The sequence below is a fragment of the Heteronotia binoei genome, chromosome 17 (genome assembly GCF_032191835.1).
Source record: "Heteronotia binoei isolate CCM8104 ecotype False Entrance Well chromosome 17, APGP_CSIRO_Hbin_v1, whole genome shotgun sequence".
NCBI lineage: Eukaryota > Metazoa > Chordata > Lepidosauria > Squamata > Gekkonidae > Heteronotia > Heteronotia binoei.
Window position 1 is genome coordinate 7,279,732 of NC_083239.1, and position 14,209 is coordinate 7,293,940.

General features: G+C 46.6%; 1 protein-coding gene across 1 annotated transcript in view; it reads left to right on the plus strand.

Annotated features, from left to right (window-relative positions):
• Positions 1-301: 301 nt before the first annotated feature.
• Positions 302-14,209, plus strand: part of WASF2 (WASP family member 2) — a 53,596-nt gene continuing 39,688 nt past the window's right edge. Inside the window, exons 1-2 of the mRNA XM_060258197.1 lie at positions 302-442; positions 12,548-12,682. Coding sequence (XP_060114180.1) covers positions 313-442; positions 12,548-12,682 — 265 coding nt within the window. The 5' untranslated portion in view covers positions 302-312. The remainder of the gene's footprint in view (positions 443-12,547; positions 12,683-14,209) is intronic.

A 14,209-nucleotide genomic window follows, 5' to 3' on the forward strand; every position in this document is an offset into this window, starting at 1 on the left:
TGGTTTTGTGTTAGGTGGAAGTAGGAAGGTTCCCACTATTGCAGGTTCTGATGGCGGTGTCTGAAAGCATCTGGATTTTTATTTTGAAAGGCCAGTTATGATAAGGGCCTTTTTGGGGGGTGGGGGTGGGGGGAGGATAGGCAGTAAAGAAAGGAATAGAAATTATGATTCAATAAAATCTAGAGCCTATGCTGAGAAGAGAAACGAATGCTGTGCTATAGTGTCACCTGAATTTGTGGCTGAGTGATCCTTTCCCCTGCTCTGGGATATGTTTTTTTTATCTTTCAGAACACTGCCTGAAGCTGGTCCACCATGCCGTTAGTAACAAGAAACATCGAGCCAAGGCACCTGTGCCGTCAGACACTGCCTAGTGTTCGGAATGAACTGGAGTGCGTAACCAACATCACCCTGGCAAATGTCATTCGACAGCTGGGCAGCTTGAGTGAGTATCGTGGCAAGTCTGCACTCTGCCCTGCAGAGCTGCTGAGCTCTTGGTTTAGCGATCTTCCCCTGCCTGTTTCTCTTCCCTTTGTCTTTTGGGGTAGTAGTGAAATATCTCCCCAGCAAAACCTCTTTGACCCTCACTATCTTCCATTCTGTTTTCCCACTCCACCCCTTGCATCGCTCAAGCTACGGAATGGGAAGGCATATCTGTGTGAGAATGACATGCAGAGCCTGGAGGAGAAACACAGATGGAATGAGCACAAGGCAGGTTGCTAAAATGGCGAGCAAACAAACTTTGGGCTCAGAATCTCCTGTGTACACCACCAAAGGCAGCACAGTTATTTGTTGGTGTCTTGCATGGTGGTATTCATTTGGCAAAACGTCAATCAGGGTTTATGTGCTGCATTTTACTTAAACTCTAAACTTACCGCTTTGTTAAGTCCAAGTCTCTAGCAGAGGATACAAATTGCTCCTGGTTGATACATCCATGATGTGTGTTTTGCAGATGTCAAATAGAAACTGCTGGATTTGGCATTATGTTCTGCTAGCCAGCAGCTTTGTGAAAGGCTAGGCTTAAGAAAAACAGATCCAGGCTTAATTAAAAGGAAATGAAGGAACAACATAGTCATTTGTTTACCCTTTTAAGATCATCACTGTGTTGGAGTTGCAATCACTACTTCCCAACTCGAGCACTTATTTATAGAACGCATTGCAAGTGTTGGCTCACTTAGTATTTGCAACAATCCAGAGGGGTGGGAATCTGAAGAACGGTTTTCCCAGGACCATGCAGGGTGCTCTGAGACTGGCCCTTTTGTTTTTAAATTTATTTATGTTTCCAGATCAAGTGTGCATACTGTTTTGGTGTTAAAATAGAGAATGCATTAGCTCACTACTAAACGAGCTTTTATACATCCTGGATACCTACGCTTCTGATCATGTCACCTGCTTGCCTTTTGCACTGAGAATTATTTAATGACTTCATTTATGCCTTATAATAATAATAATAAGTTTTATTTATATCCCGCCCTCCCCGCCGGAGCAGGCTCAGCGCGGCTTACCTTTTTCTTTAGTAGGAACCCATCATTCTCCTCCATGTTATCCTCTCAGTAACCCCTCTGAGTGTTAACAGATGAAGTATACAGGGTTCTACCCCTATATACTAAAAGGGGATCTTTATTCAGATACTCTGGGAAGAGCACCCCTCAGGGACAAAGACACCAGACTTCAGGTTCTGAAATATATATTGGAAATTTATTTAAATCTTAATTACTGCAGCATTCTGATGAGACCAGGGACAAATGTATAATCCCAAGGTTACATGATTACATGGCTACATAGGCTCACGGGTGTATGGTTACATGACCCATGGTTACATGATTACATAGGTTACATCATTACATAGTTTCTTAGTTACATGGCTATAGTCTTTTCTATGCTCAGGTTCCTTAGCCTATTACATTTAGTAAAAGCAAAGCCATTGTAGAGATAGCAAAAAGCATTTCATTCTCACCTCTCCTATAGCTTCAGGTGGTTGGCTATGCAGAAGTATGGAGGGGTCTTGCTTCTCAGGAGGCTTCCCTTAATCTCACTGTTAATTAGCTAACTGACCAACCCCTTTGATCTCCTCCTAAGTTATACCTTTCTCCACAATGTCCACCCCTCCCTTCTGTCCAGTCAGAAAGCCAGAAAAGCCACCCCTTCCTTCTATCCAAACAAAGCCCAGAAAGCCAAACTCTGTCGTCTTTTGGCTAGAAAGGCCCAAAACCCCCCATTACATAAGAAAACCACCTATTGTTGCAAAATTCTTCTAATTAGTACTAGATAGGCCACTGAACCCTAAAGGAAAAAAATCCCCATCTGGGACCAACGACTTCCCACGAAAGCCTGGAACCCCATCTAGGACAAAGACTTTCCCATGAAAGCCTGGGAACCCCATCTCACCCATTCTAATCAATACCGTAATACACATATATCATAATAAAGCATACAATCACATTAACACACATGAGACCAGAAATATTGCCCATATGTGAATATCTCTCTCTCTCTCTCTCTCTCTCTCTCTCTCTCTCTATATATATATATATATATATATATATATATAGAGAGAGAGAGAGAGAGAGAGAGAGAGAGAGAGAAGGGAGAGGCTATGTGTGTGTGTGCATATGCAGAGAGCTATATAGAGCCCACAAAGATTCTATATAGCCATATACTTGTCCTGCATGATTTTCTGACCATTAAATTCATTATAGTTCCCTAGCCAATTAGGAAAGTCTAACAAATCCATTTAATAAAAATCTCTCCTCTGTGTCCATGCCTGAATTCCTGACAGGCGGATTCCCCTTTTGGCAATCTCTGTCTCATTCCCCCTCCTTTCTCCATTTCACTACAGTATTGAGATGATTTCTACAGAAACCCCTCTATAGGAGATCGTTTCGGACTCCTGTCAATCTCATCTCTTCCCAACAGGGTATAGACAAACATCCATAGTATTATTCTATAGGATTCAGGCTGTTTAACAGTATTTCTCCATGCTGGACGTATTGGAGCTCCATACAAGGGCATTATCAAAGTTCTCTTCCGCAATGAGATTAATAGACTTGTTTTTCCCAGATCCTCATTTACATGTGTTACATGTGTTGAGGACACAGTTATCAAAGTTTATTTTACCATCTTCAGATGTTCTGGGAACAAGCTTGTTTACAGCATTTTTTGTGCAATTATGCAGTCACATAACAAGATATTGACTCTACACATACTTTTGCCGATAAGTTTATCCGGCCAGCCGCTAATTAGTATCAAATGTATTTTACCAGATAAGTTCATCCGTCGACCAGCCATCCCTTTTTATTAGAGAAATCCGGGCCCTTCAGCCATATAGAAACATCAAACACACACACACACACACACACACACACACACACACACACACACACACACATATATATATATATATATATATATATATATATATATATATATATATATATATATATAAAAAATCCAACATGAGGTAGGTTAGGTTGAGAGTGGGTGACTGGCCCAAGGTTACTCAGCAAGCTGGCAGAGGGGATTTCAATCTGCTAGATCCTTGCAGAAACAAACTGGAATGGAAATGAAGATTCAGACATTTTTGTTTGGTCACGGAGGACCAAATGGGGGCATGTGAAATAGCGGGGTTGAGAAATGCAGTAGCATCTTCCATTCTGAAATCTTTTGCGCTCTAAATCCCATTAGTTGTCAGTGTTTATATCTGCCTAAAAACAACAGGCAGACTTTGACATTCTGTACACATGTAAAAATACTAAATGAGACTGCTTCTCGGGGGGTTGTGGTTTTATCCTCTGCATATTTATTTGGTAATCCAGTTGAACCTCTGTGTAATGCAAAGGATTGGGCTCTAACAAGCATCCAGAACTTCCCCTCACCAAATAGCATTTTTCATTGAGATGTAAATTAAATATCTGTGCTGTTTGGGTGATAGTCAAATATGCATAGTGGCCTCAGCGAAGTTTGAAGCCTAAGGATCATCCCTCCATTTAAGTGGCTCTTCTGCTGGAGCCACAAGTTGGAGGAAGGCTTCAGGATTTGCTGAGTGGAAGCATTAGGGTATATACCAGTATGTGAGCTGAACACACACACACACACAATCTTAATTACTAAGACAAGATCCACCCAAATGTACTTCGTATGTGATCCTGGTGACCTATGAGCATCTCTTGGATCTTAGACCTGGATCCAGTAGAACCTTGCAATAATCATGATACATGACTGACTTGCTGTTTCACTAAAAACATGATTTCTGAGAAATGTGAGGTCTTTGCAAAAGATATGAACATATATATGAACATATGAAGCTGCCTTCTACTGAATCTGACCCTTGGTCCATCAAAGTCAGTATTGTCTTCTCAGACTGGCAGCGGCTCTCCAGGGTCTCAAGCTGAGGTTTTTCACACCTATTTGCCTGGACCCTTTTTTGGAGATGCCAGGGATTGAACCTGGGACCTTCTGCTTCCCAAGCAGATGCTCTACCACTGAGCCATCCCTCCTACATATGAAGCTGCCTTCTACTGAATCAGACCCTCGGTCCATCAAAGTCAGTATTGTCTTCTCAGACTGGCAGCGGCTCTCCAGGGTCTCAAGCTGAGGTTTTTCACACCTATTTGCCTGGACCCTTTTTTGGAGATGCCAGGGATTGAACCTGAGACCTCCTGCTTCCCAAGCAGATGCTCTACCACTGAGCCATCACTCCTACATATGAAGCTGCCTTCTACTGACTCTGACCCTTGGTCCCTCAAAGTCAGTATTGTCTACTCAGACTGGCAGCGGCTCTCCAGGGTCTCAAGCTGAGGTTTTTCACACCTATTTGCCTGGACCCTTTTTTGGAGATGCAAGGGATTGAACCTGGGACCTTCTGCTTCCCAAGCAGATGCTCTGCCACTGAGCCACCGTCCCTCCCTAAAAGATTAGCAGCCAGAACACTTGTGAGTTGTGTATTCACAATATTCAAAATATTACAGCTCTCATTGCAATGAAGCCTGACTCCTTTCCTGGGTGGCTGCTAAGAGGAACCTGCTTGTTGGTCTGATCAGTAGAGCGGTCTGGATGTTCTGCAAGACAAGACTTCTGGTGAAAGGAACGCAGTTTGTGTTTGGTGCCATCATACATTTCCAGGAGAATGGGGAAGGAAGAGGCACAGGGTGTTGGAAGGATAAAATAGTGAACCCACTTATCTTCTCTCATATCTGCAGCAGTTATTTTGCTGATGCCTGGGAACAAACTGTTGAGGGCAGAGTTATGGCCCTTTGTTGTCCTGGTTCTGACTGAATTGCTTTGAAGAAGAGCAGATTGTCTTGCTACTCCAGGGCAAAAATATGTACAGATGCATCCAAATTCGCCTCGTGTGTCTGTCCGTGTTCTCCTGCATCGGCAGAGCCTGCCACCATATGTGGCTTCTGTCATGTCCCCCCTTCCTGCTCAGAAGCGAATGTGCAAGGGACTGGGGTTATTGCATTTCTTTGGGGTTTTTTGGGCAATTGCTTGCACAGCATGGTCAGAATGTACAACTGCATATTTCTCTAAATAGCAGTATGTCTTAGGGAGTTATCAGGGACAGAAATATTAGTAATGCATTGCTTGGGATGTCTGTTCTTCTGGATTCCCACTCACCATGTGGGAAAGTGTGGATCAGATACAAGAGCACTTATTGCACTTGGTCAGAGATAAGTGTTCCTTATGCCATACTTATGGCAAAGCGGCAGCATTGCGCCAGTTTTGACAGAATAGGGCTTGAAAAGACTCCTCTGATAATTCTGCTGATGATGCATACAATTATAGCCTACCCTGAGAAATGGGTGGATTCTGTCCAAATGCATATGCATAGAGCTGAAAGTTATTATATCATATATAGTAACGTGCAGTTGTATGGGAATTGACATATGTACAAGGTTATTGTCAAAATTGAATTAGAAGAAGATGATATTGGATTTATATCCCGCTCTCCACTCCGAAGAGTCTCAGAGCGGCTTACAATCTCCTTTACCTTCCTCCCCCACAACAGACACCCTGTGAGGTGGGTGGGGCTAGAGAGGGCTCTCACAGCTGCTGTCCTTTCAAGGACAACCTCTGCCAGAACTATGGCTGACCCAAGGCCATTCCAGCAGGTGCAAGTGGAGGAGTGGGGAATCAAACCCGGTTCTCCCAGATAAGAGTCCGCACACTTAACCACTACACCAAACTGGCTCTCCAGTTTGTATTAGCTTGAAATATGTAGGCATGTATGGGTAACCAGCGATATAAATAAAATTCTTCGGTTAGCATGGTACAGTGCAGTGGTTAGGATGTCAGAGTAGGACAGAAAAAACCAATTTCATGTAGCCATAGAATTTACTGGGTAACTTCTGGCCAGTTGCATGCTCTTCATGCAACCAATGTCACGTACATATGAGGCTGCTTTATATGGAATCGGACTACTTGTCCAATATGGACCGCTTCGACAGGCAAAAACTCTCCAGGGTCTCAGGTGTGGAGGTCTTTTGCATAAATCGCTACTGATCCTTTTCAATGGAGGTGCCAGAGACCTTCTGCATGCCAAGCAAATGCTGTGCTACTGAGCCACAGCCCTTCCCCAATAATCTCACAGGGTTACTGTGATTAGAGGAGAGAGGTGGACTGTATATACTGTCTTGAGCTCCTTAGAGGAAGGGTGGGATGGAATTGTAATAGAATAGAATCTGGGTTAGATTCACACTCAGTTTTTCACTTACGGAAGGTGTTATTTTAACCAGTTTCCCCCGCAGACCCTTGATTTGCCCCCATGCCATTCGTGAGGGCTGTCATGTCCCTTGCAAAGTATATTTTGAGGGCAGCAGTGCTCTGGAAGGGGAGACAGAGGCAAGGAAGTTCTTTTCTGCTATTAGAAGTGCATTTTTTCACGGAAGATCCAGTCCGGCCCCTCTGGCTTTGGGGAGAGGGGAGGAATTCAGAAACAAGAAACAAATTGCAACCATTTTGTGTGAGGTGTGACTGTATCAAGGATGTGGAATAATAGCAAGAAATTTAGAAAGCTGTTTATGGGGACCCCTGCACTAACTGCATGCTGGCAAAAATCTACGAACATTACTTGGGAAAGAAAATATTCCATGCAGCCATCTATGAAAACCAACTTCAGTTCCAGCAGACCATCTTCTTTAAAGGCTTTGGAGAGATCATGACACTGTTGTATATTTCCAAATTGCGGGATCTGTACACATTTTCTAGCAGCTATGGGGTGGTGGAGGTGTGCTCTTGTTGGAATTGTACTGGAATAATACTTCATATCAGCCCTTAACCACTTCTGCTGCAAGGTAGCAGCTGCATTCAAGTGCCACACTAAAGCACAGTTTCATGAAATGGACTGTGGTTAGCCATCCAGATGTAAGTAACAGACTGTGGTTAGCCTCCTACTTTACACATAAACCCCAGTTTATCTGCTGCTTGAGGCTTCTTTCACCACCCCGCTAGGACATTTGCTGTATACTATTGCCACTTAAACTGAAGTGGATTCAGACTAAATTTTCTGCTATTGGTGGGGGTGTATAATTTCCACCAATTCCCTCTTCCTGCTGCTGACCCCGAGTTGGACTCTCATGCTATTCCAGGAGGTCCTCTGTCCCCCAGGAGAAGCATTTCAGGGAGAATAACTGGTTGCAACAGTGTGAGGAGGCAAGAATGTTCCGGTCCACTGACAAATGTGCCTTGCATGAGCAGAACATTTAGTCTGGATTCAACTCTGTATTGTGTGAATTCTGGTATTAACAGCAGCTCCAGTGCATTCAAGCTATGGCTGTCAAAGCAGCCAAAAACACTAGTTTGAAATTGCATTTAGATGACAGCCGACACCTTGTCTAGAGCCCTATGGGATTAGACCAGTGATCCATCTAGTGCAGCGTCCTGTCTCACACGGTGGCCAGCCGTTTCCTCTGGGAGGTCAGCAACAGGATATGGAGGCCGAGGCCTTCCCCTGATGTTGCCTCCTGCTCTGGGACCCAGAGGTTTAGTGCCTCTGAATGGGGAGGTTCCCTTCAGTCACCATGGCTAGTAGCCACGGATCGACTTCTCCTCCACGAGTCTTGTCTAATCTCCTTTTAAAGCTGTTTCTTCCCGTGGCCATCAGTACATCCTCTGGCGTTGAATCCCGCATTTTAATCATTCTCTGCGTAAAGAAGCAGGAAAGAGTAAGAGTCCAGTAGTACCTTAAAGACTAACAAAATCCTTCAAATACTGAATTATAAGGAAGTCCTTCTTCACCCAAAGGGTGATGAACATGCGGAACTCACTGCCACAGGAGGTGGTGGCGGCCACAAGCATAGCCACCTTCAAGAGGGGTTTAGATAAAAATATGGAGCAGAGGTCCATCAGTGGCTATGAGCCACAGTGTGTGTGTTTATATAAAAAAAATTTGCCACTGTGTGACACAGAGTGTTGGACTGGAGGGGCCACTGGCCTGATCCAACAGGGCTTCTCTTATGTTCTTATATGACACAGAGTGTTGGACTGGAGGGGCCACTGGCCTGATCCAACAGGGCTTCTCTTATGTTCTTATATGACACAGAGTGTTGGACTGGAGGGGCCACTGGCCTGATCCAACAGGGCTTCTCTTATGTTCTTATATGACACAGAGTGTTGGACTGGAGGGGCCACTGGCCTGATCCAACAGGGCTTCTCTTATGTTCTTATGTGACACAGAGTGTTGGACTGGAGGGGCCACTGGCCTGATCCAACAGGGCTTCTCTTATGTTCTTATGTGACACAGAGTGTTGGACTGGATGGGCCACTGGCCTGATCCAACAGGGCTTCTCTTATGTTCTTATGTGACACAGAGTGTTGGACTGGAGGGGCCACTGGCCTGATCCAACAGGGCTTCTCTTAAGTTCTTATGTGACACAGAGTGCTGGACTGGATGGGCCATTGGCCTGATCCAACAGGGCTTCTCTTATGTTCTTATGTGACACAGAGTGTTGGACTGGGTGGGCCATTGGCCTGATCCAGCATGGCTTCTCTTATGTTCTTATGTGACACAGAGTGTTGGACTGGAGGGGCCACTGGCCTGATCCAACAGGGCTTCTCTTATGTTCTTATGTGACACAGAGTGTTGGACTGGAGGGGCCACTGGCCTGATCCAACAGGGCTTCTCTTAAGTTCTTATGTGACACAGAGTGCTGGACTGGATGGGCCATTGGCCTGATCCAACAGGGCTTCTCTTATGTTCTTATGTGACACAGAGTGTTGGACTGGGTGGGCCATTGGCCTGATCCAGCATGGCTTCTCTTATGTTCTTATGTGACACAGAGTGTTGGACTGGAGGGGCCACTGGCCTGATCCAACAGGGCTTCTCTTATGTTCTTATGTGACACAGAGTGTTGGACTGGAGGGGCCACTGGCCTGATCCAACAGGGCTTCTCTTATGTTCTTATGTGACACAGAGTGTTGGACTGGGTGGGCCATTGGCCTGATCCAGCATGGCTTCTCTTATGTTCTTATGTGACACAGAGTGTTGGACTGGATGGGCCATTGGCCTGATCCAACAGGGCTTCTCTTATGTTCTTATGTGACACAGAGTGCTGGCCTGGATGGGCCGTTGGCCTGATCCAACAGGGCTCCTCTTATGTTCTTATGTGACACAGAGTGTTGGACTGGAGGGGCCACTGGCCTGATCCAACAGGGCTTCTCTTATGTTCTTATGTGACGCAGAGTGTTGGACTGGATGGGCCATTGGCCTGATCCAAGGGCTTCTCTTATGTTCTTATGTGACACAGAGTGCTGGCCTGGATGGGCCGTTGGCCTGATCCAACATGGCTTCTCTTACGTTCTTAATTCTTACTCTTTTCTACTGCTGCAGACAGACTTACACGGCTACCCGTCTTTGTGTAAAAGAGTACTTCCTTATCTACTTGCCCATCAGTTTCATTTGATGCCCTCGAGTTCTGGTATTTTGGGAGAGGGAGAAAGATTTCTCATTGCCGACTCTTTCTGCCCCATGCATAATGTTATAAATGTTTATCATGCCCCCCCCCCTTTAGTATTCACTTTTTCTAAACTGAGACGTTCCAGACTCTTCAGCCTTTCCTCATAGCAAAGGTTCTCCGACCCCCTAATCATCTTGCTTGCTTTCATCTCTGTACTTTCTTCCAGCTCTGCAGTGCTTTTCTTGAGATACAGTGGCCAGAACTGTACACGGTATTCCAAGCCTCTGGATAATCTGGGTGAGGGGGTGCGTATAGATGTTAGAGCATTGGGGAAAGAACGGATTACTGCAGCACACCACATTCTAATGGGTGTTGCAGGGACAACTCTTCCCCCAAGAGCCACCCATGGAGAAAGGAGGCCTGCCACTGTAATGCAAGCCCCCGTATTCCCTTGTCGGCAAGGCAGCGGGTCAGCACGTCATGGTTGACCACGTCGAACGCTGCAGACGGATCAAAGAGTATGAGCAGCGCCAATCTGCCTTGATCCAGAGGCCATCCACTAAGGCAACCAGCACCGTCTCTGTCTCATGGGCAGGGCGGAAGCTGGACTGGAAGACATTCTGGACGCTAGCATCCTCCAAGAAAGACCGGAGCTGTGTTGCTGCCGCCCTCTCCACTACCTTGCCATAAAGGCAGATTTGAAATTGGGCAGTAGTTTGTAAGGACAGTGGGGTCCAAAGATAGATTCTTCAGGAGAGGGCGGATTGCTGCCTCCTTCAAAGCCCCCGGGAAAGTCCCTGTTGAGAGGGACTGGTTGGCAGGAAGAGGGCTGCTTGGGAGGGGTGAGTGGGCGAAAGCAGTGAGGCGTGCGTGCGCTCGAAGCTGCCAAGAAAGAGGAAGTGGCAACAAAGTGAGGCTGAGCTAAAATAGTGCAGGGAGGAATGGAAGCAAAAGTGGAGAAAGAGGAGATACGTCCCCTTCCCCACCTCCTCTGATCGCAGCTCAGTGAGGATTGGCAAAGCCAGCCCTACGTGGGGATGGAGCTGAGCAGCTGCTGCTGCCACAACTGTACCAACTGGCTTTGCATTTTTTCATATGGCGACCATGAGGGAAGTTGGTGAGAGCAGCTGTGTGTGGGGGGGGGGGCGTTGCCAGCGAAGGGATGGGGCCAGCAAGGAAGAGAGAAGGAGGAGGGCTGGTGTGTGGATTGGGAGGCAGCTGAGCTGTGTTGTGTATGCTGCTCCGAGGGGAAAGATCTCCCAGCCTCAGAAGTGAGTGTAAGAATGAAGAGGGGGGAAAAGGCCCTGGTGTAGCCACTGCGTGTCTGAACAGGCGCAGAGTTGGAGGGGGGGGGCGCAGATTGAGTATAGTGCCGGGTGGGAGACAGCAAACCTCCCTTCTTCCCCCACCTGTTTTCCGCCTGTAAGGGAAAAGGGGTTGTGGGAGGACAAAAGGCGCCCCCTGGAGGTTTCAGCAACAGCCTCTATGTCAGGCCTTGCCTTCAGACCCGCCGCTTCTGTGGGAAATGCAGAAGGGATGAGAACCAGAGGTAGGGGGATCTGGGAGAGCCGGGTTCAGAACAACCCTCCTCCTGAGCCAGGACCCTGTCATCTGGGTCACCAGGGGCTAGTCACTCCACCTGGCCTACTTTACAGGGTTGTTGTTGGTGATGGAGATGGGGTGGTGGAGTAGGGAGTCCAGTGGGCCTTCATGAAATCCTTCAGAGATAGGAGGGGGGGGGGGGAGAGAGGAAACAAAGCAGGAGATGGACTGTACTTGTGCTCACCTGCTGAAGCTGGGTGAATGGGTGTATGCTGAAAAACTACCTTATTTACTTGCAAAGACTCATCTCCTAAAAGTACTATATATAAAAAAAGCAACTAGAAGAAGATATTGGATTTATATCCCGCCCTCCACTCCGAAGAGTCTCAGAGCGGCTCACAATCTCTTTTCCCTTCCTTCCCCACAACAGACAGCCTGTGAGGTGGGTGGGGCTGGAGAGGGCTCTCACAGCAGCTGCCCTTTCAAGGACAACCTCTGCCAGACCTATAGCTGACCCAAGGCCATCCCAGCAGGTGCAAGTGGAGGAGTGGGAAATCAAACCCGGTTCTCCCAGATAAGAGTCCGCACACTTAACCACTACACCAAACTGGCTCTCCATACAACTAATTTGTATGGAAATGTAAGATACTCCCCCTTTTATGGTATCCCTTGAAAAAAAACCTAGTTTTGCAGATGATTAAGTACGTTCGTTGGGCTTTAGTGGGTTCCCCAGTAAATCAGTTGCTTTCATTGCTAGGAATCGACTGCTTTTGTTTGTGTTTTGAGTAAAAAAATGATATTGTTTATTGGATTTGCCTGTGTCCTTTTTAAAGTTTATATCTCTGGCACCTGGCATTACCTTTTACGGCACACGTGGCCCAGACGTATGAAGTGACATTTATGTTAGAGCTGGCCCTTGTAACAAAAGAGTTTGATACCTCTGAAAATACGCAAGTGCTTTTACAGTATCCGGTCAACATTTGGGGTGTATTGTGGGCACAACAGACAGAGGTGGAAATGACATGTTTGGAGAAAAAGCAGGAGGCTGAGGGGATAGATGTCTCCAGCAGTTTTGGAATTGGTCATGCCCCGTTCTTTTCTTTCCCCCTTTGCAGGTAAATTTGCTGAGGACATATTTGGTGAGCTTTTCACTCAGGCCAACACCTTTGCTTTTCGTGTGAGCTCTCTAGTTGAGAGAGTAGATCGCCTGCAAGTCAAAGTTACTCAGCTGGATCCCAAGGAGGAGGAAGGTAAGGGATCAAATGAGGATCTTCTAGGCCAAGTACTCCGTAGAAGCAGCTGAGGAATGCTCAGGGCCTTGGAGTGAATTTGCAACGAGGGCTGAGAGCACATGTCTGTTGGGCATCTGTCCTGTATTTGCACTCAAAATGGTTATCAGATATTCCGTACAGTGAGGAATGCCGCAATGCGAGTAGCTTCCCTGTTTATTGTACCATGAGCTCATTTGATTATGGTGGGAATGATTCCTCTTTGCTCTCTGTCTAGGGGGGTCAGGGGTGCATATGTTTATATTCTCATTTAGGAGCAAGTGTCTCATACCCTTCCCAGAGATGTTTGTCGTCTCCCCCTCCTGATGAACAAGTGCTATCTAGCTTCTCCCTCAGGACAGGAATCAGCAAAACAAAGATCAACCGCCTGACTATATGGTAGTGGGGGGGGGCGGTCAATTCTAGCAGTTTCCTCGTGGTTGTGCTTCCCCACTTCCCAAGACAAAATAGGGACACTTTTTCTTCTGTTGTGACATATTCAACATTTAGTGCCCATGGGGCAGTGGGACCAGTGCCCTTAGAACAGCATTTCCATGGGGTTTATTCCATTCTGTTTGTAATCCCCAAAAGATCTGGGGGCTGGAGAACAATCCTAAAAAAAAAATGAGTTGCAGCTGTTGGGTATCTGAAGAAGTGAGCAATGTCTCACGAAAGTTCTGACCCTGTCACAAATTTTATTAGTCTTTCAGGTGCTGCCGGACTCTTGCTCTTTTCTACTGCTCTAGACAGGCTAACATAGCTACCCACCTTGATCTTCACTATCAATGGAGGCCCAGATAACAGCCACTGCCAAGTCAGCATTTTTCCATCTGAGGCGGGCGAGGCAGTTGGCCCCTTTCTTAGAGCGTCAGGACCTAGCAACGGTGATCCATGCGACGGTCACCTCAAGACTGGACTACTGTAACGCCCTCTACATGGGGCTGCCTCTGTGCCGGACCCGGAAGTTACAGCTAGTGCAGAATGCGGCGGCCAGGCTGTTGCTTGGTCTCCCAAGATGGGAGCATATACGCCCGGGGCTATGCGGACTGCACTGGCTGCCAATTGTATACCGGGTCCAGTACAAAGTGCTGGTCATTAAAGCCCTATATGGCCGAGGACCGACCTACCTGAGGGACCGTCTCTCCCCGTACGAGCCCCAGAGAGCACTGAGGTCAGTAGGAAAAAAACAGATTGACTACCCCTGGACCAAAAGAAATTAAACTCCAGAATACCCGCACACGGGCCTTTTCTTCCGCGGCCCCTGCCCTTTGGAATCAGCTCCCAGAGGAGGTGCGGGCCCTGCGGAACCTCGATCAGTTCCGCAGGGCCTGCAAGACCGCCCTCTTTAAACTGGCGTTTATGAATAGCTGAACTATAAGTGCATAACAAAGAAACATCAAAATGGTCCAGTCCGGAGATCCGCCATCAATACCAACTGACAGGCATAGCGTCAAATGATGATATTACGGTTAGATTTACTTTAATGCTATTAGATTAGTAACGGTTCTT